This window comes from Babylonia areolata, chromosome 19 (genome assembly GCF_041734735.1).
Source record: "Babylonia areolata isolate BAREFJ2019XMU chromosome 19, ASM4173473v1, whole genome shotgun sequence".
Taxonomy (NCBI): domain Eukaryota; kingdom Metazoa; phylum Mollusca; class Gastropoda; order Neogastropoda; family Buccinidae; genus Babylonia; species Babylonia areolata.
The window spans coordinates 48,581,195-48,608,439 of record NC_134894.1 but is presented as its reverse complement, the minus strand read 5'-3'; the positions used below and the strand labels follow the sequence as shown (position 1 = coordinate 48,608,439).

Sequence of the window (27,245 nt, the reverse complement as noted above, 5' to 3'; positions counted from 1 at the left end):
TGTATGCATGTGTGTGTGTGTGTGTGTGTTTGCAGCACAGGGAACATGGAAGTATCACAGATGTGTGTTGCTGTTTTTCTGAACCCCATTTTATGGTTTAAGTTTGGTTATTACATTCAAGTAATACAATTATGAAAGAAAAACATGTATAGTATAGATGAAGATCTGACTGGAAGACCTATGTATGTCAATGGTGTCAGCCTCTGTATATATTCATATAAATTATATTGATTGTTTTAGAGTTTAAGTGAATCAAATTGATCATTTAAATACGCCTTTTATAATAAACATGATAGTTTTTATATATAAAAAATTAAACAGAAAAAAAAGAGACAAAGAAGGAAGTAAGCAATACATGCATTTTTTTTCTAAATAATCAGCTGACTTTACTGGCTTCTTTCTTTCGTCTTTTTTTTTTTTTTTTTTTTTTTTTTGCAAATGTAAAATCATATGAAAATGGCAAAATCCCCTGTCCAGTTTTCAATGTAAAACCACTTGGGTAGTTGGTAATGTTCTCTACATTGAGAATTTAATAATAGTCTAAAGGATACAACTTATATTCAACTTTTCATTGAACTGGACGGTGTTTCAGAAGTCGTTTAAACTGAAAAACGTCATCTAGCTCAAAAGAGGTTAGGTTCTTCTGCTAGGAATAATGGAAATTTCTCGGTTTTTGGAAAAAAAACAACAACAAAAAACCAGACATGCAGCCAAAATGTTAATGTCCCCATTTAGATGTGTACAACTGTGTAGATTTCAGCTGACATAAATAATTCATGCTGCAGTTTCACATCCAGGTGGGTTTAAGACGTGTGTGTGGATGACACATTTTGTGTATGAAGTCACCACAGTGAAAAGTCACAGAACAGTAATGACTTGTTTTGGGGGCGTTGCTTTTTCAGCCTCTCCTCGGTATATTTCTTATGCTTACTTTGATGATCTGGCATCATTGGACACATGAAGTATCAAGGTGCTCTGAAGTGCATGTTCCACAGACACTTTGCTGGTGTTATCCTGAGGTATCTCTCCAGTTTGCCTCCAGTTCATACTGGGCTGTCCCATGCATATTTCCCACACCCTCAAAATGTCATTGGTGCCAGTTCTCCCTTTACGGCCATCAGACATTTTTTCTTGCAACCAAAGTATCAGCAGTCCATGTTGTAGATCCCAACTGATGAGTCAGTCATTTCACTGTGGTAATACTCCTCCTTTGTCATCATCAGCTTTGCCAAAACACAAACATCTAAATGACAAGAACACATGGATGATATTCATTTGTTGTTGTAGTAGTTGCTGGCTTTTTTGTTTAGATGTGTGTGTTTTTTCAAGTGAATGAAATATGTGATGTAAAACTTGTATCAAAAAGAGAAAGGCTGTGACAGTATGGTCACTTTAGATGTTTGTTGGTTGTGGAGGAAATGGTTGGTACCTGTAGATGTTTGTTGGTTGTGGAGGAAATGGTTGGTACCTGTAGATGTTTGTTGGTTGTGGAGGAAATGGTTGGTACCTGTAGATGTTTGTTGGTTGTGGAGGAAATGGTTGGTACCTGTAGATGTTTGTTGGTTGTGGAGGAAATGGTTGGTACCTGTAGATGTTTGTTGGTTGTGGAGGAAATGGTTGGTACCTGCAGCTGTGTGAAGGGGGGTGGTTAGGAGAGAACTGACTGACAAAGCCCAGCCCTCCATAAAATGCATTGCACTTGTCTGTCTGCACATTGTAGCTCACTTGTTTTAGATGCACAGAAAAAAATAGTGGTGTGAGTGTTCCACATACTTGCTGTCTAGACCTAGTGCTTTCTCATGATAGCTGCCTCTCGGGGACTGAGGCTGATGATACATAGTGCCATCATCGGTAGCCATCATTGGTGGACATGCATGTGGCTTCATCGCCCAAAGTGCACATGCTGTTGAAGGTGGCGCATGGAACGCCAGCAGGCAGGGCAGAGGTAGGCACAGCTCTGTGTCACCCATCCAGAGATGCCAACTGTTACAATTTCGCTGTATTTTGTTACGCTTGATTGCAGTTTGTTCTGACGTTACACCAATGTCAAAAATTGTTCCCACAAGATCATTTTAGACTACATAGCATTGACTGACACTTGCTACAGTATGCCTCTCTCAGCTGGCCTCCTGAGGAAGTATAAACAGAGCAGCAATAAGAGACTGGACAGTAGAAGACAGACCAAATGTAACAACTACAAACAGCCTCCAGTAGCAGTTACACCATGTTGCAGGTAGGCCCTAGTGTTTGTATGCCTTGTGGATAAAATGTTTGTTTGTGGCTCGGAGTCTGAGTGTTCCTACCAAATTCAAAATGTTCCAACCAAATGTCCTGATTGTTCCTACACACACTTGACAGGTGTTGGCACCTCTGCCCATCTCAAGCAGCTGCAAGGCACTGGCAGCGGTCACCCTCTTTTCTTTTATGTATATGTATAAAAGGAATAGTTTTTAAACACTTTACCACAGCAGATCACAAACGATTTGAAGACCTCTTTCCCAACCCCTACCCTCTCGATGTTCTGAAATCCAAAGGTACAACAACGAAGTGCTATCCAGCAACATGAAGTGGAAGACGTGGAGTGACTGAAGTGGGACTGGAGACCCAAGATGGCTCATCAGTATTCATCTTGCCAGAATCAAAATAATATTGAAAACTGTTCTACAAAGGTAAATGAAAAAAAAGAATGTCACCAACAAGGAAAAAATGTAAATGCTGAAAGTAGAAAGAAAATAAATGACAGAAAAATCTTGGTTTGGACAGACTGCGAGTGAACCCAGGTCATAACTGCATTGAAGTTGCCTGGCAGCAGGCAACCAACTGTGGTGCTCCAACAGACAGTCATAGATGGAGAGAGTTTCAGGCCAATGTCCTGGTTGAGACCAGAATTTATTGTCTATAGTCGATATGACGGCGTATTTTACCTTCCTCTTCCAGAACTAGAAGTGAGTTTCTGTACAAAGCACAGACACTTTAATGAAACTTAGTTCAACCTGTTCAGCCCAAGTCTTTCTTATAACAGTTTTGCTGAGGAAGGTGGTGAGAAACCATTGAAATAAAGAAAAAAGTTGAAACTTACAATTCCCAGTAAAAGAAACTTTCTTCCATATGTATCCATCATCACAGAATCTTAACCTATGAAAGGCAGATATGCTCAATGTTATGCTGGGAACAGTACCAATTTTGCTGATCAGGAGCATAAGTTAGGGTGTCTTATTCCTGCAATGATCACAGAGCAAATGCACTGCCATAACTTGCCATAGTTTGATACTGAAAAGACTTTGACGCCGAATGTTAAAAAACTGAAATGTAAGGATTTTATTTTTCTTTACCAGTGATGAAATAAAAAGGTTTTATTCTATGTCAGAAGTAACATGGTTTTTGTTAATTCACTATGCCGAACAATAGAGAACAGGCTGATGTGTGAGACTGTGTATAACGTGTGGCCCTTGATCACAATTTGTGTTCACTGTCGATGATAGGGTGTAATGAGGGTGGTTCTCTCTCCGTCCAGCTATGGTTGACTCATTTCAGTGAGCTAGAACGTTGTATTTTGACACAGGTTGAGACAAGTCTTCATTTTTCTTCCAAAATTTTATTTGTGTAATAGAATATGAACTTTGCATTGATTCACATAAGTTTCGAATACTAAGTACATTTCAAGATCACAAATCAGTAGCACCAAAAAACAAAAAAACAGTGTTCTGTAATAAAGAATTTGATGACAATGTGGTCCTGTGTTGAAGAGTGTGTGTGCAGTGGTCATGCTCAACAATTCATTTCGGTGTATCTTTAAATTCAGCTTGTTCTGTCTACTTCAACATGCACATCTGTGGATCAGAGTTGGTCAATGCACACTTTCATTTTGTAATAAACAAATGTTTGGTCTTCCTTGCACACACTGTTTAATGCATCTTACTTGATTAGCTCCCTACACTACTCCCTCGATGGGAATGCATGGATGGACAGACATTTGTGTTTTCACATTCTCATGCTGACTTACCGGTAGTCTTTTTTTTTCTCTTTTTTTTAAGACAAAAAGGTCTATATCTAAATCACATACTGATATAACTCTCTCTCTCTCTCTCACCAACTGCAACTTTTATTAGCAGAGATCTTTACTTATGTATCTAGAGTATCTGTCGTGACACAAAACTCACCTTTACCTTCAGATGAGTTGATAGGGCCAACATCAAAACTCTCATCTTTACCTTCAGGTGAGTTACCACAACACTTATCACCACCCTCACCTTTACCTTCAGGTGAGTTACTAGAACACTTATAACCACCCTCACCTCTATCTTCAGGTGAGTTACCACAACACTCATCACCACCCTCACCTTTACCTTCAGGTGAGTTACCACAACACTCATCACCACCCTCACCTCTATCTTCAGGTGCGTTACCAGAACACTCATCACCACCCTCACCTCTATCTTCAGGTGAGTTACCACAACACTTATCACCACCCTCACCCTTACCTCAGGTGAGTTACCAGAACACTTATCACCCCCTTCACCTTTACCTTCAGGTGAGTTACCACTACACTCATCACCACCCTCACCTTTACCTTCAGGTGAGTTACCACAACACTCATCACCACACTCACCTTTACCTTCAGGTGAGTTACCAGAACACTTATCACCACCCTCACTCACCTTTACCTTCAGGTGAGTTACCACAACACTCATCACCACCCTCACCTTTACCTTCAGGTGAGTTACCACAACACTCATTCACCACACTCACCTTTACCTTCAGGTGAGTTACCACAACACTTGTCACCACCCTCACCTTTTTTTATCAGGTGAGCTATCACACAGTACCAGATCACACATCACCCCCTTCACAGTTCTCTTCAGCAGCAGTCCTCAGCTGTCAGCACAGTTCCCATCGATGTGACCTGACAGGACTCCGTCCTTTTTCCAGACCAGACTGAACATTTCCTGTACCATGACCAAACAAAATTCCACACCTTTTCCAGACCAGACTGAACATTTCCTGTACCATGACCAAACAAAATTCCACACCTTTTCCAGACCAGACTGAACATTTCCTGTACCATGACCAAACAAAATTCCACACCTTTTCCAGACCAGACTGAACATTTCCTGTACCATGACCAAACAAAATTCCACACCTTTTCCAGACCAGAATGAACATTTCCTATACCATGACCAAACAAAATTCCACACCTTTTCCAGACCAGACTGAACATTTCCTGTACCATGACCAAACAAAATTCCACACCTTTTCCAGACCAGAATGAACATTTCCTGTACCATGACCAAACAAAATTCCACACCTTTTCCAGACCAGACTGAACATTTCCTGTACCATGACCAAACAAAATTCCACACCTTTTCCAGACCAGACTGAACATTTCCTGCACCAGATTTCCCAGATTAGAATGAAAATTTTCCATACTAAACACAAATTCAGTCTTAATTTTTTTCTTCTTAAATTATTTGCTACACAGTTGATGAAAAAGACTGGTGGGCATTTTGATATCAGTTTTGAATTTTCACCACCATTTGTTTTTTCCACTATGTTTTTAAAAATACATCACACTCTTTGTTGAACAGTACATGTAGGTCAAGGATTTTATTTTAATTCTACGAGTATTTAGGTGCTGAAAGGCAAAACATTTTCCCAAGACTTCCAGATATTCCTTTTGCACAAGAAGAGGTGCCCCAAAGACACTTAGGTGGATTGGCCACGTGCTCGGCAAGCCTGCATTCAGCAACAGAAGGCAAGCCCTCGCCTGGAACTCACAGGAGAAAATGGAATGAGACCGGCCAAGTATTACATGGCACTGTGACCTGGAGGCAGACATGAAGAGGTCAGGCCACACCTGGAGACAGCTGGAGCGACTGGCACAGGACAGGGATGGCTGGAGAGCACTTGTTAGTTGCCCAAGTCCCAGACGAGGCAACAGGGGTCGGTGAGGTGAGGCGTTTACAGACTCTGAAGGGTCAGACATATTTTTCCACAACATGACTTTTCCATGGCTCTGCAGGACCCGCAGCTATGTCGTGTGCAGCAGCCCCTGCTCCACCTCACACACCATGCGCTGGATGTCGGCGTGGGGAACCAGGACCAGGGTGCTGAGCACTCGTAGCAACCACCTGTATGAGGTGGACCTCTCCCTCCACCACTCCGACCCTGCGCTGTACGCCTCCCCCCCCACCTGTCGGGGAGACACATGGTAGTCCCCACTCACCCTCCTGTGCATCGCCTGCAGCCGAGTTATGTCATCCTCAGGCTCTCCACCCTCCTCCCCCACCACGTCTGTATCTTCCCTCTCAGATTTCCTTTTGGCACCCCTCCCTATCTTCTTCATCACCTCTGCCTCGGGCTCTCCACCCTCCTCCCTCACCACGTCTGTATCTTCCTTCACAGATTTCCTTTTATCAGCCTTCCCTTTCTTCTTTCTCACCCTTACCCCATCTCTCTCTCCACCAGACCCAGACCCAGAGCCCTCAGTTAATAAAGAACAGTCAGGACTGGATGGAGTGGACAAACTGTCCTCAGATGTTGGAGACCTCTCCTGAGTCAGTCTGTCAGATGTACAAGATATCTCCCCTGGGCTGAGGTGGGACTGCAAGAACTTTTCAGCCTGGATCAGATGTTCGATGGAACTGGTCCTGAACTGCACAGCCTGCTCTTTTTTGGACACGGCCTCACTGTTCCCAGAGGGCGCTCTGGTGTCTTCTTCAGCTCTGATGCGAGCGGCCACGGCTTCTCGGTTCTTCCACCGTTCCTCCAGAACGCTGATTGGTCGCTTCAGCATTTCTCGGTTCTCTTGTTTGAAGTGAGCTCCTGGAAAGGCACAGACATGGACGTTGATGTTTCGTTCAATAGAGGCCATGGCCCTTAACAAGCAATTGAGAGGTATACATAAATAACACATATAATTACCACCTTTTCTTATTTACAAAAAAACACGTGATCACTCAATTACGCATTGTACTTCTAAGTTTGAAAGCTTTGTATAAATGAATTGCTAATTGCTAAATAGCAGGTTCCTGAAAAGAGACAGAACAGAAAATTCATCATTTATGGAAAAGTTAGTGTATGGTTGTGTACTCTATAGCTGAACACCGAGAGAGGTATGTTCTTCTGTGTCATGTCAGAGACTGACATAGTTTTTCTTTTTTTTCTTTCCTTTTTTAAAATTTAAATCCCACAAAACAGAACAGACCAAACCAACAGCAACAGCAATAACCACCATGAACTACAGACAGTACAAGAAACATACTTCCTGTGAAAAATGAACAAAAAAGCACTTACAACTGTGGTTACTGACATGATGGTAGAAACCCTTAAAGTCAAGCTGTTCAGAGCTTTATGTATTTGTATTTGTATTTCTTTTTATCACAGCAGATTTCTCTGTGTGAAATTTGGGCTGCTCTCCCCAGGGAGAGGGTGTTCCTACACAACAGCGCCACCCTTTTTTTTGTATTTTTTCCTGCATGCAGTTTTTTTTATTTGTTTTTCCTATTGAAGTGGATTTTTTCTACAGAAATTTGCCAGGAACAGCCCTTTCGTTGCTGTGGGTTCTTTTACGTGCGCTAAGTGCAAGCTGCACACGGGACCTCGGTTTATCGTCTCATCTGAATGACTAGCGTCCAGACCACTACTCAAGGTCTAGTGGAGGGGGAGAAAATATTGGCAGCTAAACCGTGATTTGAACCAGTGCACTCAGATTCTCTCGCTTCCTAGGTGGACGCGCTACCTCTAGGCCATCACATTGGGATTACAAAAAAAAAAGAAGAAGAAGAAGAAAGAAAAAGAAAGCAGACACACATTAACACTGCAGACAAATGATGATGAAATGATGGATCTAGCCCACTGACTTCTGGACTTCTTGTTCCTGTTGTAGAGCTTGAGGTGACTGTAGCGCTGGTCTTTGTACTGTGCGCTGCTGAACGTCTGGCACAGCGCCTCAACCTCCTCCTCCTCCTCCCTCCCTTCCTGCCTGAAACAGTCAACAGGTCTGTTCTAGGTTGGTGGTGGTGGTGATGTGTGTGTGTGTGTGTGTGTGTGCACGAGCGCGCGCGTGCGTGCGTGCGTCTTTCTCCACTAGCCAGAGAGAAAAAAAGGGGAAGTGGGGTATAAATCACACAAACACACACACAAACAATGCAAAACCCACCAAGGCACAATCCTCTGTTCTCCTATGTATACAATCCTTTTTGAAGTCATTAGTCTTTATACTATTTGATACCCTGCTTGCAGAGAATGACAGCATGTGACCTATCATTGACTTTACAGGCCATTGGTGTCATTGTTCATTATCTCATTGTGAGTTTGGAAACAGGTCTCTTACACCGCCACACCTAGCCCAAATCCCCATCATGTCCCCAATCCCCATCATGTCCCAATCCCCAACATGACCCCAATCTCTAACATGGCCCCATCATGTCCCAATCCCCATAATGTCCCAATCCCCAACATGGCCCCATCAAGTCCCAATCCCCAACATGGCCCCATCATGTCCCAATCCCCATGACATCATGGCCCCATCATGTCCCAATCCCCATCATGGCCCCATCATGTCCCAATCCCCAACATGGCCCCATCGTGCCCCAATCCCCATCATGCCCCAATCCCCATCATAGCCCCAATCCCAATCATGGCCCCATCATGCCCTAATCCCCATCATGTCCCAATCCCCATCATGCCCCAATCCCCATCATGTCCCAATCCCCATCATGCCCCAATCCCCATCATGCCCCATCACGCCCCAATCCCCATTATGTCCCCAATCTCCATCATGTCCCCAATCCCCATCATGCCCCAATCCCCATCATGTCCAGGTCCCCATCATGTCCAGGTCCCCATCATGCCCCAATCCCCATCATGTCCAGGTCCCCATCATGTCCCCAATCCCCATCATGCCCCAATCCCCCTCATGCCCCATCATGGCCCCAATCCCCATCATGCCCCATCATGGCCCAATCCCCATCATGTCCCATCATGCCCCAATCCCCATTATGTCCCCAATCCCCATCATGGCCCCAATCCCCATCATGCCCCAAACTCCATCATGTCCCATCATGCCCCAATCCCCATTATGTCCCCAATCTCCATCATGTCCCCAATCCCCATTATGTCCACAATCCCCATCATGTCTCCACTCCCCATTATGTCCCCAATCCCCATCATGTCCCCAATCCCCATTATGTCCACAATCCCCATCATGTCTCCACTCCCCATTATGTTCCCAATCCCCATCATATCCCCAATCCCCATCATTTCATGACCCATCATGCCCCAATCCCCATCATGTCCCCATCCCCATTATGTCCCCAAACTCCATTATGTCCCCATGTCCCCAATCCCCATTATGTCCCCAATCCCCATCATGCCCCCAATCCCCATCATGTCCCCATCCCCATTATGTCCGCAAACCCCATTATGTCCCCATGTCCCCAATCCCCATTATGTCCCCAATCCCCATCATGCCCCAATCCCCATCATGCCCCAATCCCCATCATGCCCCCAATCCCCATTATGTCCCCAATCCCCATCATGTCCCCAATCCCCATCATGTCCCCAATCCCCATCATGCCCCAATCCCCATCATGTCCCCAATCCCCATCATGCCCCCAATCCCCATCATGCCCCCAATCCCCATCATGTCCCCAATCCCCATCATGCCCCAATCCCCATTATGTCCCCAAACCCCATCATGCCCCAATCCCCATCATGTCCCCAATCCCCATCATGTCCCCAATCCCCATCATGTCCCCAATCCCCATCATTTCATGACCCATCATGCCCCAATCCCCATCATGCCCCAATCCCCATCATGCCCCAAACCCCATCATGTCCCCAATCCCCATCATGTCCCCAAACCCCATCATGTCCCCAATCCCCATCATGTCCCAATCCCCAACATGGCTCCAACTGAAGCCCAACAAAAAACTTACCCTGGTGCTGTGGGCACTCTGCATGGCCTGATGAGGAACTTGTGGGAGGCATGCCACTGCCACTTGAGCCAGTCAAACAGGAGCACGTCTGCAACACACCTGGTGTGTCAGTAGTGAGTACAACACCGCCACATGGCTATGACAGTTCAAAAAGATAGTCTTACAGTCATATGATAGTTTGAACAATGATAGTTTTAAGAGTCCTATGATAGTTCAAAGTTTAAACAATTCTATGATGGTAGAGTCCTGGGATAGTTCAAATGTTTCAAACTATCTTATATGGTAGTCCAAATGTTCAAACAGTCCTATGCAATTCAAGTACCAGGCAGTAAAACTAGTCCTTCTTCAGCTAAAACAGCCTCATGATAGTCCAGATAGTTCAAACAGTTCTGAGGCAGTCAACACAGTCATGTTACAGTTCAAACAGTCCTACAATAATTCAAACTGTTCAGTCCTACGACAATTCAGTCCTGTTATAGTTCAAGCAGTCCTTTTATTGTTCAAACATATAGTAATTGTGAACTGATATTTCTATGCAGCAATGCCATTTAACAAACTGTTTAACAGAAAACTGCTATCAACACACATACACACACAAATGACACAGTTTCCCGACAGGCGCCATAGCCGAATGGTTAAAGCGTTGGACTTTTGATCTGAGGGTCCCAGGTTCGAATCACGGTGACGGCGCCTGGTGGGTAAAGGGTGGAGATTTTTACAATCTCCCAGGTCAACATATGTGCAGACCTGCTAGTGCCTGAACCCCCTTCGTGTGTATATGCAAGCAGAAGATCAAATACGCACGTTAAAGATCCTGTAATCCATGTCAGCGTTCGGTGGGTTATGGAACAAGAACATACCCAGCATGCACACCCCCGAAAACAGAGTATGGCTGCCTACATGGCAGGGTAAAAACGGTCATACACGTAAAAGCCCAATCGTGTGCATACGAGTGAACGCAGAAGAAGAAGAAGACACAGTTTCCCAGTTATATCCCTTTAATTTCAGGAAGAAATAAAGCAGGTCCTCACCAACTTTTTTCTGCACCTCCTTCGTGTACTCTGACAACAACCTGCAAAAAAACCAATGATATACTTGTCAATCATGATTATCATGCATCCATATACACATACAAAAATGATACACACATACGCATCATGCATGTTACAAAATAACCGTGACAAACCCTGGTGTGGCTGTATGCAAGGGACTTGAAATGAGCGGCATGAGACTGTCACTGAAACAGTACAGGTAATGGGGAATACCCACAAACGACAAAAAAACAAAACACAAAAAAAAACCCACTGAACTAGGGACAAAAATTTGATGAGGAACAAAGGAAATAAGACATCGCAAAACAGAAAAAAAATATTGTGGTGTGTTGTGACATGGTGTGGTGTACTGTATTATTTTCTGTCACAACAGAATCTTCTGTGTTAAATTCGAGCTGCTCTCCCCAGGGAGAGCACACTGTTTAAGTGCAGCACTACCTTCATTTTTCTCTCTGTTTCACTATCAGAGTGGATTTTTCTACACAATGTCACCAGGAACAACCCCTTTGTTGCCATAGGTTCCTTTACGTGCACTTAGTGCGATCTACACACAAGACCTCAGTTTATCGTCCCATCTGAATGACAAGCACCCAGACATCACTTTATGGAAGGGGAAGTAAAAAATCCTGGTCCGTAGGTGGGAATCGAACCTATGGACACTCACTTCCTAGTTAAGTGCATTATGACTGGGCCACCACTCTGATATTTGATTTCATTTTTATATGGATACTTATATATTGGAGACCAAGCTCTAAGCACTTTACAAACACGGGGTCATTTGCACAACAGGCTGTCTACCTGGGAAGAGCAGACTGACGACTGTCACTGGACGCTCATCATTCATTTCCTGTGTCATTCAATCAGATTTCAGGCACAGACAGACATGTAACATTTTACATGTATGACCGTTTTGTTTATTACCCTGCCATGTAGACAGCCATATTCCATTTTCAGGGGTGTGCATGCTGGGTATGTTCTTGTTTCCACAACCCAGCGAATGCTGACATGAACGCTGTACCTCACACAGCCTCACCTTTCTCTGTGGTCGTCCAGACCAAACATGGCTTTCAGGGCCACAAGGATGTAGGCCGCAGACAAGGCGTCCACATTGGGCACAGACTTGCAGCAGTAGGCGTCTTTCTCCAGGAAGGGGCTGCACTTTACCGGGCACTGCCTCACCACCCTCACCACAGATGGCACAAAGCTTTCTGTTCACACACACACACACACACACACACACACACACACAAGATTTCAAACTTATATTACCTTTCACCCATTTGCAGGTACTTAGGACTAGAGTCATACAGACAAAACAACAAAATAAACATGAAAAACAACTCATTTGTGAACAGTGATAACAACACTGATGTATCTAATATAATGTAAAATTCTCAAAATGCACACACATATTCAAATCATATAAATATAATCTCTAAAATTGCTTTGGAATATCATAAAGAAACATACTCTTACATTGGTATACTCTTTGAAAGTAGAACTATGAAACTAGGCTTCTTATCTTAATTTCACTTTTATGATCTTTCTAACAGAAATCAGCCACCTTTATAAATTTTGAAATTGAAAGTTTTCTTGACCTTACAAAATTACAAGACTTAGAATGAAGAAAGCATTTGGGAAGAACTGGAATCAATTCCCAGACATCCAGATTCAGTAACCACTGATAAAAACTCTACCAAGTCCACAGTAACTCTTAAAGAGGAACGCCATGTGGGAATTAAAAAAAACAAAAAAACAAAAAAAACTACAATGAAATCATAAACCGACAGTAAACACATCTATGAAAACAAAAAAAAAATAAAAACGGCAACATCACAAATGAAACCAACCACAAACAAATCTGGCATCAACAATAAATATTTCAGGAAGAAATAAACAAAAAAAAAACAAAAAAACAAAACAATAGCACACATTTACACATAAGTAACGCGTAATACGACTGAAATAACAACAAATCTAATAGATACATGTCAGACTTAACAACATACATAAAACAGACAATAAACAGACGTAAACAATAGCACACATTTACACATACGCAACATGTAATACGACTGAAATAACAACAGTCCAACAGATACATTTCAGGCTTAACAACATACATAAAACAGACAATAAACAGATGTAAAATCCAAACATAAAAGCATGTTCAGGGAAGTAGGTTTCTTTGTAAGAAGATCACTACAATCGGCTTTGGATCCACTCTGTTTACGCATACCCAAATTCAAACACTCGACTGTTGGCCGCCATTCTTTCTCTGTCTCTGGACCTTGTAATTGGAATGAACTTCCTCTTTCGCTTCATCAAGTCTCCACACTCAGCTTTTTCAAGTCTGGCCTTAAAACCCACCTCTTTCCAAAATAGCCTCCCTTCCCTGCCTCTTCCTTGTCTTCAGTTTCTCCAGTTTTAGAGTTATACATGCGTGTGAATGACTGGTGCGAAAGCGCTTTGATTTGTCTCTGCACAAGATTCAGTGCTACATAAATACCATTATTATTATTATTATAATTATTACAATCATCCTAAAAAGATCATCCATAACATATCAAAAGTAAGAAACACTAAAGTGGACAACAGAAAACAGCCAATAAAAGACCACAGCTACTTTCATGTGTTTATTCATCTCTAACATTTTTTTGTTCTTGAGCAATAACAACACACAGCCACTAATACACTAAGTCAATCGAAAACCCAGACCACAGTAGTATTTTGCGCAGGATAGGAATCAGACGCCTGCCTGGGTCTGCACCAGTGGGTCATAGTATAATATATGTGACTGAACACATACACACACACACACACACACACACACACGCATGCACGCACTTACTGGGTAAGTCCAGAGACAGCGTATATCTGATGGTGATGTCTTTTACAAGAAAGGCTGGGACCTGCTCCACGTCCAGGAATCGCAGCAAGATTCCGGTGTCCAGACGAAGGCTCTCTGCTGTCACCTTAGCCTGAAATCAACCAACACACACACACACACACACACACACACACACACATACACATATACACACACACTTTCATATCAGCCAACAACATATCATTGTGCCAGCTGTAACACCACAAATGCTGTTTGGTAAATGAAAAATCAGAGAATTATTGATCCATCTAGAGACTGCCAAGAGGATTCAAGATAACACACATTCAGATACAGATTTTTTTTCTTTTAAAGAAGAAAAACGAAGCTTAGATCTTTTTCTTTCTTTTTTTTTTCAACAGTGTGTTTATTTATTCCCTTACCTTTGGTTTGTCAATTGTAGCAACGTCTGCCTATTTTTCAGTAAGAACACACACTTGCACATTTGCTAAAACACTAGATCACTAGACATAACACCTCACTCATTGTATATATAAAAAAAAAAAAAAAAAAAGGCCCTTGCATAAAACTGGCAGTGATCAGTTTTTGTACTGACTACAGGGTAAACGAGTTTGACTAAACAATTACTATTCATGTACTTTTCATGGATGATAAGATATAAAAACTTGATACATTGTATTTTGTCGAAACATTGTAGCTGGAAAAAAATATATATCAATATATAATTTCCACCGCTTTGGGTTTTTGGGTTGTTCTTGGTTTTTGGTTGTTTTTTTGTTTGTCTGTTTGCAAAAGTAAAATCTCCTTCAATGTTGCAAGTCTGCTGAACGGTATCACAAAAATTCTAAGACTTCCAGACCTCCCAGGGTGAAACATTTATTTCTGGACTTTTTCAGCCCTGGAACTGGTCTTCCTGGTTTTTCCAGGATTTTCCAGACTTGACGTGCGACACTTGTGCAGAACTGCACACATGGTGTGGGTGTATGAGAGAACTTAGCAGCACTAAGTTTGCTTATCGTTAAGAATATTCCTAACTATTCCTAACTCCAAGGTAAAGTCCGTATACTTTGCATTTGTATTTCTCTTTTTATCACAACAGAATTCTCTGTGTGAAATTCAGGCTGTTTTCCCCAGGGAGAGCACGTCGCTACACTACAGTGCCACCCATTTTTTTGGTATTTTTTCCTGTGTGCAGTTTTATGTTTTTCCTATTGAAGTGGATTTTTCTACAGAATTTTTGCCAGGAACAACCCTTTTGTTGCCGTGGGTTCTTTTATGTGCGCTAAGTGCATGCTGCACACGGGACCTCGGTTTATCGTCTCATCCAAATGACTAGCATCCAGACCACCACTTAAGGTCAAGTGGAAGGGGAGAAAATATCGGCGGATGAGCCGTGATTCGAACCAGCGCGCTCAGATTCTTTCGCTTCCCAGGCGGACGTGTTACCTCTAGGCCATCACTCCACATAGGAACATTCTAAAGTATAAGCAAACTTAGCACTGCAAAGTTCGTTATGCAACCCACGCCAGGGGTGTGGAGACTTACGGTCCGGAACAAATGATGATCGTAGGCAGACATCTTCATGTCGGAGTGCAGCAGGTGCGTGGCCTCCATGTATGGTAAAGTTCCACAGCTGACCCACCTGAACACACACATCACAGGTGACTCAGGTGGGGTAATGGTCAAGGAAGCTGACATGACAGGACGGCACCATGCACTCAGGACAACAGCAGAAAATCAAAGACAGTTGCCACATTCCATGAATGAGAGTGAATAGTAAAAGAAAGTAAACGATAGCACATGCATGTCATTGTTGACTTCTCATTCACAAGCTCACAAGACAAAACTAGCCAGTCAGGCCAATATATGACTCCATTCATGAATTCTTTTTAATTCCCTCAACCCAATGACTTTAACTAATCTATGTCAATGTTCAAACGCTTCTCCAATACAAAAAAATACTTCAATGGTATTCACACACAAAGTTAACTCACTCAGGACGGCAAGTTTTCTCCCTTGCTTTTCCCCACGGACAGTCCATTTGTAAGAGTTTGAAAAAAAAAATTACAAAAAATACAAAATACAGAGTAAGATAATGAAACTTTCAGAACTGGTTTATTAGTGATAATGAAACTTTCAGAACTGGTTTATTACGTGTTGGGCTGTTACATAAAAAAAAAAAATCGAATTTCTCATCTTACTTTTACAGTTTTGCCATTATGTTGAAAATAATGCCAATTTTTCACCCCGAATCACCACACCCATGCTCGCTTTCTGCACCTTATTCACATTCTTCTTCGTCATCATCCACCTCTTCGATGTCTGACCCTTCAGTTTGTAGCATTTCAGCAACACTAAAACGTTGCTGTCGCTGCCTTGTTCGCTCCACAACATTTTAAGAACCTGCTTCAGAGGCCACTTTGCTAACAGGCTGCCACACGAGCAGGTGACCAGTCAGTGACTTTGTCAGCGTGTGTACGAGACAGGCCACACATGACAGGCTGGCCAGTCATACCATTTGGTTGTGGAGTGACCCAGAATAGTGCACTCTGGCTAATCACAAAACCATGTGTACAGTGCATGATGGATTTTTATTTTTGGAAAATGCTATTCCATTCCATTGTCCAAATCCAAATACATTATATGTAGGAACCCTCATGTATTCCATTGTCCAGAGAGAGTTAAATAAGTTACCAATGTCACAGTTCAGATCCACAACACTGATGAAGAGGAGATGGAAGAAGAGAAATTGCTAGCAGAAGAAGGAGGAAGAGTAAAAACTAACAAAAACGCAGACACTTTATTCTTGTGATCTAATTTTAGCTCCCTGCACCTGTAATAACAGAGGAAGGAGAAGGAGGAGAGAAGGAGACAGAGAAATCAGTGACAGGAGAAAGAAGGAGAATACCTGGCACAGTCACTCACCTCAGAATATCGGAGACGGTCACCCAGGGAGAAACAAAAAGACACGCAGCGTACAGGAAAGACAGGGTTCTTCGAAGGTTCATGTACCGTACGTTATTCAGCACAGCATCCTTCCCGAACTGTTCGCAACACATTGTTGACAGCATAAATAACACATACGTTTACAGTTTAGGCCAACAGCAAAGCGAGAGCTGTATTATCAGTGGTTTTTCTATTGCAATGGGAAATCATTTACAAAATGCAAAATTGCACTGGCTGTTAGTGCTGCAGCCTTGGGGGCTAGTTGGCCATTGGGACCTATCCCAATGCCAACTATCCTAAAACCCTCTTGGCCGAGAGAGTGGGAATGTAGCTTGGGCAAGGCACTCTCCACTATAATCAAATTCTAGCCCAGATCGTCGGGACAGCAGCTACCTCCTCTGCTGTTCTGATGGTCATAGTCGACAAGACTGACTACCATACAACACATCATAAATACATCACACTGTCAATAATATCATTATACAATATAATAATAACAATTTCTTTTTTTCTTTTTCTTTTTTTGTATATATTTTGTTGAAAAAATGTTTTATTTACATATATTGTTTTTACCTATGTTTTTAATTGTAAAAACCTTTTGACTCACTTGTGTAAACAAAGTGAGTCTATGTTTTAACCCGGTGTTCGGTTGTCTGTGTGTGTGTGTGTCCGTGGTAAACTTTAACATTGACATTTTCTCTGCAAATACTTTGTCAGTTGACACCAAATTAGGCATAAAAATAGGAAAAATTCAGTTCTTTCCAGTCATCTTGTTTAAAACAATATTGCACCTCTGGGACGAGCACCAAAAAAAAAGAGAAGAAATTGAAGCCTAATTATATGCAAACTGCATTTACTGTTATATTTATTATTTTTTTGTATTCTCTAAACTTGGCACTTTGATCTGATATTCTGACACAACAACAAGAGCAGTCATTAATATCATTTTTTGTTCAAACAGGAACTTCTTTTGCTAAGCATGGAAGTTTTATTTATTTTGCAAACGTTTTGGTGCAGTTAGTAAAAAAAGGGAAATTACTCTGTAATTAATGCTAGGGGACTTCATTTGCCACAAGTGAGTCCTGAAGGCCTTGCCTCTCTTGTTTTCTTTTGTAGAAACTGCTGTCTTAAAACAAAACTTCCATCTTCTTCAACATAATCCAGGATTTCAACAACTCTGAACGAATCATCCATGTTCTAATTCACTGTTTGGTTTCAGTTCAAAGGCTATCCTCAGTAACATCAGCCATAATAATCCTGCTGACTTTCTAAGTTTGAGCACTTTATCATAGACATGTTTCTTATTCTGAATATTAATCATCTTTTTTTCTTTTCTTTTTTTTAGTGCTATAATACAAGCATAAGCAAGCTCTAAGTGCTTTACAATCCAGTAGCTAAAGTGAAACAAGAAAGCATACAAAAAGTAGAAGAAACATAAAACAGAATCATTAACATAATAAAAACACAATGCATAAAACTCACAAAGTAACATACTCTCAATACTATAACTGTTACACTCCAACACTCACACAAACACACACACACAGACACACACATGATTAAACAGCTGAAATAACAGCAATTTTCACTTAAAATACATACATGTAAAACGGAGCATAACTGTAATCTGCATGCCATAGATTTTGTAAAAATTGTAAAATAAAGTTTTGGATAGAAAATGTAATATTAATTAATGGTTTAAGAAAAGGAAAAAAATCACAAGATAATATGACACTAAAAGAAAAGAGACAATCATTTTCATAGCCAATAGTTATAAAATAAAAGAAAACGAAGCAAAATGAAAATCAAACAAAATAATGAAACAGTTTTCAGAAATATGACACATATTTCATGTGTCTGAAACACACACACACACACACACACACACACAAAGATACACAGACACACACAACAAACACATGCGGGCACACACACACACACACATACATACACACACACACCAAACACACAACACACACTGAGAAACAACATCTTACCCTGAGTGATTTTGGCTCTGACGAGCTGTGTTTTCTTTTTCTTCTTTGTGTACCATTCCCCTCCACCTCCTCCGCCTCCTCATCACTGCCCTCATCGGATTCTGAGTCAGCCGGCAGTGGAAGCAGCAGGTCAGACACTGGATCTTCCTCTTCATCATCATCGTCATTGTTCTCCAGAGGATTATCACCCTCATAGAACGTCTCCCCTTCCAAAGCAGCGCAAAGGCTTTCTTTTTCCTGCTCAGTAATATTGATGAGGAGTGAGGCTCAGATCTCTCACACCTCATGGTGTTCGCAATAAGCAGATATACATACATTCTCTGTGTGTGAGTGCGTGCGTGCGTGCGCGTGTGTGTGTGTGACTTCGGATTTGTTTATTCAATTATCTGCATATGGTGATTTTGAGAAAAAGCAAAGATATGGTATAAGTATAATGCTAAGGTGTGAGGATTGTTGGGTTGCTGATGTGTGTGTGTGTGTGTGTGTGTGTGTGTGCGTGTGTGTGTGTATGTCTGTGTAAATAAATAATGAAATATGTAGTCTTTGAATATATTTATGCTTTTGTGTATTAAACCATTCATTCTATGACTTCTGAAAGTGATGGCATGTGTGTGCATGTGTACAATGTTTATTATGAAGTGCTTTGAGCTGCCTCTAAGGTAGGAAACGACTCAACCAGTATCGAATAATATCATTACTATCATTATTATCATTAGTAGTAGTAGTAGTATACAATTTGAACAAGGATAAATCTAAATAATGTATGTATGTCTGTATATGTGTGTGTGTGCATGTGTGTGTGTGCATGCATGTGTGCATATGTGTGTGTGATGTGTGTGTGTGTATGTGCATGCATGTGCATGTGCATGTGCGTGTGTGTGTGTGTGTGTGCATGTGTGTGTGTGTTTGTGCAAGGTACAACATAAAATGTGTTATCATGTATGTTTCATTTCATCACACAACAACAACACCAACAGGCAAAAATCATGTCTGTTTTACTTCATCACAAAAGACAACACCTTCGCACCTTCAGTTTGGCTGCACTCCCGCCTTGATGTTTCGAAACCTTGCGTTTCATGACTTTAGGATTGACTGCAGGGTTCTCCATGCCTCCACGGTGCAGCTCTCTGGAAGCAGCCAGCTACTGTACAGCTTCCTTGTAAATGTCCAGTGTCCAGTAAACACTCCCCCACCCCCCACACCCCCATTCGGGTCAAAAACTGGGCATAGGGTAAAATACTTTACAAATGCCCATGCCCTAATTTGTAAAATGTACACAAACAAAAAAAAACCCAAACAAACAAAAATCATCATGAATGAATGAGAATCGAGTCTGCTATAATTATGTAATCTTGTTGCTTTTCAAAGCAGTGCAGATTTAGATGTGGAGATAAAGAACAAAATGCCCGCATGATATACTGATGTGTCATCAAAAAGAAAACAAAACAAGTGAGTGCATGACATATCATCATGACACATGCCAGAGAGAGGGGGTTGGAGGCCGAGAGAAAGAAAAGAAAGAATGATGAATGAATAGTAGAGACAGACAGAGGGGAGACTCTGGTACAGAAACACCCATAACATAACTGGAAAAAAAAAAATCCTCTTGCTATCACCAGTATAATGAAAGACTTATAGAAATAATCAATGCCTAGCCAGTACTTTATGGTGAAACCAATCAATGCCTAGCCAGTACTTTATGGTGAAACCAATCAATGCCTAGCCAGTACTTTATGGTGAAACCAATCAATGCCTAGCCAGTACTTTATGGTGAAACCAATCAATGCCTAGCCAGTACTTTATGGTGAAACCAATCAATGCCTAGCCAGTACTTTATGGTGAAACTAATCAATGCCTAGCCAGTACTTTATGGTGAAACCAATCAATGCCTAGCCAGTACTTTATGGTGAAACTAATCAATGCCTAGCCAGTACGTTATGGTGAAACCAATCAATGCCTAGCCAGTACTTTATGGTGAAACTAATCAATGCCTAGCCAGTACTTTATGGTGAAACCAATCAATGCCTAGCCAGTACATTATGGTGAAACTAATCAATGCCTAGCCAGTACTTTATGGTGAAACCAATCAATGCCTAGCCAGTACATTATGGTGAAACTAATCAATGCCTAGCCAGTACTTTATGGTGAAACCAATCAATGCCTAGCCAGTGAAACTAATCAATGCCTAGCCAGTACTTTATGGTGAAACCAATCAATGCCTAGCCAGTACTTTATGGTGAAACTAATCAATGCCTAGCCAGTACTTTATGGTGAAACCAATCAATGCCTAGCCAGTACTTTATGTTGAAACTATACAAGTGATTGGACTTCTGCAAAGGGTAAAGTACCCAGAAAACACTCACCCCCAAGTTTAGGGTGAAATTTGTGCTTGAAATGTAATGGTTTAATCTTTGATCAACAACTGGTCCTTGATTTCTGAAATACTGCGTGCACAATGTCTTAACCTCTTGACTGCTGCTAACAAGTCTGTTTGTCTGTGAAGGGCTGTCACCTCACTTAGATAAGACAGAGTTTACAGGTGAGTCACAACTGTGTTGTTATGCTTCTTCCTCTTATGATTGCATTACTTTTGTTCAGCAAAATAAATCACACCATTGAAAAGTTGTTGTTTTTCAAGTTATAACTGCCTTTCAAACTCACACCACACTGATCTCATTTCAATAAGGTTGAGTAGTCAAGGAGTTAATCTTCAAACCTAAAAAAATTAATAAATAAATAAAAGAAAAAAAAATTCAGGTCACACTTACCTGTGCCAGCCAGCGAAATCTGCTTTCTCCAAGCCTTTGGGAATCAGGCAGGTCTTTGAGTCCGCAACAAATGCCACTCTCAGCTTGGACAGGTAAGCAAAGTACAGTCGCAGCACGGTCTCCTGAAGAAAAAAACAACAACATTATAATGAATAAAAAGGAAATCAATAGCAAGATAAGACGTGTGTCGGTAAACGAGGGATGGTCACAACACATAGGTATTTGTATTTGTATTTCTTTTTAGCACAACAGATTTCTCTGTGTGAAAACTGGGCTGCTCTCCCCAGGGAGAGCGCGTCATTACACTACAACACCACCCTTTTTGTGTTGTTTTTTTCTGCATGCAGTTTTATTTGTTTTTCCTATCAAAGTGGATTTTTCTACAAAATTTTGCCAGGAACAAACCTTTTGTTGCCGTGGGTTCTTTTACGTGCGTTAAGTGCATGCTGCACACGGGACCTCGGTTTATCGTTTTATCCAAATGACTAGTGTCCAGACCACCACTCAAGGTCTAGTGGAGGGGGAGAAAATATCGCCAGCTGAGCCGTGATTCGAACCAGCCCGCTCAGATTCTCTCGCTTCCTAGGTGGACACGTTACCTCTAGGCCATCACTCCAAACAAGGGTGCTTGACAAACCCTCAGGTGGGTCGCTTCTAAAAGGACACGGCCAAGATGGTAGAAGAGATGAAGCGTGATGGGACGCGATCACTGACAACTGGCACACACATCTCTATTACTTTCATTGCAATGATCCCGTCAAAACACGCGCGCACCTGAAATACAGACTACACACTCAAGTGGTGGGACTCACATCACTGCACTGGATACCAGGTACCAGAAAAATGAACAGCGTGGACACAAACTGCACGACCAACATACAGCATTCAACATGTACTCATACATACGCATAAGCAGCTGCACCTGCAAGCATGCACTTACATGCACACATATACACATTCAAGTAGACATTGCAATACACAAGATTGTATTAGTGTATAAAGGACACACTCAACTGTGCACCCACACCAATATATTCTAAATACATAAACAAGCAGGCATACATGCAAACACAAATACACACACACACATATGCACACACACACACACACACACTCAAGCATGAGTGATATGGGTGTGTGTGAGTGTGTGTGTGTGTGTGTGTGTGTGTGTGTGTGACGGTGTGTGACTGTATGTGCATGCAAGCTTGAGTGGGGATGAGGGGTTGAGGGGCAGCATGTACAAAATATATTTAAATGCATGCTTGTATGTATCTATACATATTGTGCATGTTTTTATAGTTTGCTATGTGTATTTTGGTGAGTATGTATCATGTAACATTAATATGCATTGTGTGGAATATCAATTATCAGTATAATGCATTGTGCAAAGCAGTTTTCTGGCCAGAGTGCTATATAAGCATCCCTTGTACTGATATATACATTTCATTCTGATGTACCATCACTACCTTCACTGTGTGGTGTGCCCCCCGGGTGATGAGGGCGTCTGCCTGGGCCTGAAGGATCAGCTGGTAGGCCTCGTACCTGGTCCATGGTCGTCCTGCCTCGTACTCTGTCACCCAACATCGACAGCTATGCTCACACATGTGCAAGTCCACACTGCATAAGTATACTAATTACTATATTACTAGTAAAGTGATGGCCTAGAGGTAACGTGTCTGCCTAGGAAGCGAGAGAATCTGAGCACGCTGGTTCAAATCACGGCTAAGCCGCCAATATTTTCTCCCCCTCCACCAGACCTTGATTGGTGGTCTGGACACTAGTCATTTGGAAGAGACGATTAACTGAGGTCCCGTGTGCAGCATACACTTAGTGCAGGTAAAAGAACCCACGGCAACAAATGGGTTGTTCCTGGCAGAATTCTGTAGAAAAATCCACTTCGACAGGAAAAACAAATAAAACTGCACGCAGAAAAAAAAAGACAAAAGGGGGTGGCGCTGTTGTGTAGCGACACGCTCTCTCTTGGGAGAGCAGCCTGAATTTCACACGTAGTCACTAGATGAAACAATAACCCGAGGTCTGTGTGCAGCATGCACTAAGCCCAAGTCTGAGAACCCACAGTAGTGGCAACTCAGCAGTTGTTTTATGTCTTCTAATTGTGTGCACATGCTCCAGACACAAGACCTATCGGGAAGGGACCGATGAATCATGGGCTTACTTTCACTTTCACAACTATCATCAAATGATGACCACAACACACACCACATGCTGGGTATCACTATGTCAGCTCACTCTTTCCTTTAGTTATTATAATCATAACAATAATAATAATTTCATATAGAATTTCTAAACCCTTCAAGGTGCTTTACAATAACACATCAAAACACATATATCATGAACACACAGACACATATGTAAACATAAACATACAGAGCTCACACTTTCCTTAAGTAATAATAACAATAATAATAATAGCATAATTATAAAGTGCTTTCAAACCTCTCAAAGGGCTTTATAATGACATGCCAGTCAGACATAAAGCACACAAGAACACACATAAACATACGCATTAAAATGAACACACGCATGTACACAAATACCAAATCTCCGCACTCAGCTCTTTCAAGTCTGGTCTTCAAGTTAAAACCCACCTCTTCCTAAAATAGCCTCCCTACCCTGCCTCTTCCTTGTCTTCAGTTTCTCTAGTTTTAGAGTTATGCATGTGTGTGAATGACTGGTGCGAAAGCACTTTGATTTGTCTCTGCACAAGATTCAGCGCTATATAAATATAATATGATAATAATAATAATAATAATAACAAAATATGCATGGAAGAAATATATGTGGATCCACAGAATACAGGCATGGAACTATGAAGAGACTACTTGAATGTTTTTGAGATTTGTTTTAAAGGAAAGTTTAGCAACCCTTTCATTTCAGCTTGTCTTGGGTGATTAAAATTCTAAGGGAAAATAGTCAGTCATGTAATTATCAAGCAGCAAAATAAATCTGTGGAATTTCCAAACCTGTAAACGTGCAAAGATGACAGTCATATCAATAAATTTCCAGGTAACTTAACTCTTTCTTTCATTTACTTCTATTTATTCTCTTGATCATGTTGATGCTCTTCACACCTTTCTTTGTTATGTTTGTAATTGGATGTTTCTGGTTTTGTAGCTGATGTGGTGTCGCATTTACTTTAAGGATTGACAGCATGCATACTTTCGATTCAAGCCTCCTTGAAACTCAAACTATAGTATAATTCGAAGTACCATTCAGGGGCCACACATGTACTGAACCATGTCCATTCTGACAGACTAACGAGACTCACCACTGCGCCCTTCTCTGGATCTTTTCTCTCTCTGGACTTCCCTCAGACAGACAGATGATCTTTGCAGATGAGTATCATCGAACTCCATCACAACCATACTCTGAAAAATGTCAACATACACACACACACGCACACGTGCACACACACAGTGCCCCCCCAGACCCCACAACCCCCCCACACACACACACACACACAATGCCCGCACATATGCATTCACATACATATGCACACACACACACACACATTTTGTGTGTTTTTATTGCTCAGTCACTTTTGTTGTTGTTTTCATCAAATCAAATGAAAAACATTTTGGCTCCCATGTTTCTGACTACAATAAATATTTCCAGTGAATCATCTTGATACAATGTATAATTTACAATCATATCATATGATATCGTATCAATGTCACAACTTTTACGCTTTATTAGCCTTTTGCCTGATCATTTGGAATTTTTCAACTGTTTATATGAGTGCTTTTTTTTTTAGTGCACATTTACTCATGGAGAAGTTTATTTTGAAGCCATAATCTTTCCAGTGTTCATCATTTTTCTTTTTCTTTCTTTTTTTTTTATTTTAAAAGTGTTCTCGCAGTGACAATGTGACTGGGCTGATTGTTCCACAAGTTAACAACCTTTTAGTAATGTAGTAGCAGTAGTAGTAATAGTAGTAGTAGTAGTAGTGTGGGGACTGGCATTTGACTGCCTAGGCCTCTCAGCCTTTTTAATGTCCCCTTCAATATCGGTCTCGTTTTATTTGTGGGATACATATATGTTTTCTTTTACATGTTCTGTAAATCACTCATCAAAGTCAGTAATTTTTTCTTTTAAATTGATGTTCATGTCAAGGAGATTTTTTAACACATTAGCATTTTGTGCAAGTTTAGTTTTGATTGGTAGTGCATTCCATATTTGTACAATTCTATTAGCTAATGAATTTTTCCGTAGGTTAGTATTGCAGTGCTCTTTACAAATTTTCATCACTGAATTTCTTGTACTCTCATAATCAGATTCATTCTAAAAATATTATTCACATTGACTTCATTATAGCAATTTAACATTTTGTATGTTTCTATTAAATCCCCTCTTAGCCTTCTTCCCTTTAATGAATGCAGATTTAAGTATATAAGTCTCTGTTGATAGCTCATAGATTTGCATTCTTTTAATATTTTAGTTGCTCTTCTTTGTACCCTTTCTATAGCTACAGATTGTCTCTTCAGGTATGGGTGCCACACAATATTACCATATTTCACTTGTGATCAAGCTAATGCTTGATATAGTTTAAGAAATATATCTTTATCTAAATAGGTAAATGTTCTCTTAATTATTCCTATCATCTGGTTGGCTTTGTTTATTATATTCTGTATATGTATGTCAAAAGATAGTTTATTATCAAAAATTATGCCAAGGTCTTTCTCACTTTGACATTTCTCAATGTCCTGTGTGGCGTCTTCTATTAGCAAATGGTATTTGTTTTCTGGATTTTTTTCTTCCCATGTGCATTACTTTACACTTTGATACGTTAAAATATAGATTCCATCTATCAGTCCAGTCTTGTAACTTATATAAATCCTTTTGTAGTGTAGTATTATTTTGTGCATTGCTGTAAAGTTTAGTATCATCAGCAAATATTTTGCATTTGCTTTCTATACTTTCCGGATGGTCATTTATGTATATTGTAAAAAGCACTGGGCCAAGTATGCTACCTTGTGGTATACCACTAACAGTAAAAGAATTAAAAAAATAAAAAGTAAGAAAAAAGGTTTGATTTGGTGAATGTTTAAGTCATTTTTAGTGGGTGTCCCCTGGCATTATGAGTAGTCATTTTGAGTAAAAAGATCAATGCCGTCGTAAATGACATTCTCGTCGGGATCTTCACGAAGCACTGATCGAGCTTCATATCGACGCCCAGCTACTTCGTACAGATTTTGTGTGGTGCCCTTAACATAAGTTCCATGCAAATTTTTATATGGTTCAATCATATCACATATTTCTAACTGACTATCATCATCCAGACTTATCCTCAACTTATCCAATCGCACAATTTTTGTTTAATTCCTTTAAATCAATTCTGTTAGAAGTACGTACCTGAGACTGTGTATTACACACTGTACAGAAGAAGTACCCATCCTCTTCATAATATTCGTCTTCGCCACACACATCACAAACTGGCATTGTTTCTGCAAAGATGTCATAAACTTCTGCTGATTTGTTGCGCGGATGACACAAGCCCTTAAGTCGACAGAGACTGTCACGGTCTCACAAGTGACACAAACAGGATACACGTGTTGTAATGTTTGCATTTAAATACCGGAATATACTGAAATACGTGATTGCACTGTTCCCTGTCTGTTATTCTTTTCACTTTGGTAAAAGATACACAACAATCGAATGAATAAAATGTTGGTTAA

The 27,245-nt window shown here is 41.0% G+C and overlaps 1 protein-coding gene across 2 annotated transcripts; it reads right to left on the bottom strand.

Annotated features, from left to right (window-relative positions):
* Positions 1-394: 394 nt before the first annotated feature.
* LOC143293794 (TATA box-binding protein-associated factor RNA polymerase I subunit B-like) lies at positions 395-27,212 on the bottom strand. 2 transcript variants are annotated; one of them, XM_076605044.1, is made up of 15 exons: positions 26,923-27,212; positions 24,839-24,938; positions 23,016-23,119; positions 21,550-21,671; positions 19,809-19,908; positions 18,782-19,018; positions 16,764-16,882; positions 15,384-15,480; positions 13,842-13,971; positions 12,024-12,198; positions 10,970-11,010; positions 9,939-10,026; positions 7,860-7,981; positions 1,625-6,822; positions 395-1,507 (listed from the first exon to the last, which is right to left on the bottom strand). In XM_076605044.1, exons 1-14 carry the CDS (start codon positions 27,007-27,009, stop codon positions 6,029-6,031), a joined length of 2,316 nt encoding a protein of 771 aa, XP_076461159.1. In that variant the 5' UTR covers positions 27,010-27,212; the 3' UTR covers positions 395-1,507; positions 1,625-6,028. The 2 variants fall into 2 exon arrangements, with proteins under 2 accessions (XP_076461159.1, XP_076461160.1); XM_076605045.1 differs by having other exon boundaries at positions 395-1,468.
* Between the last annotated feature and the right edge of the window lie 33 nt (positions 27,213-27,245).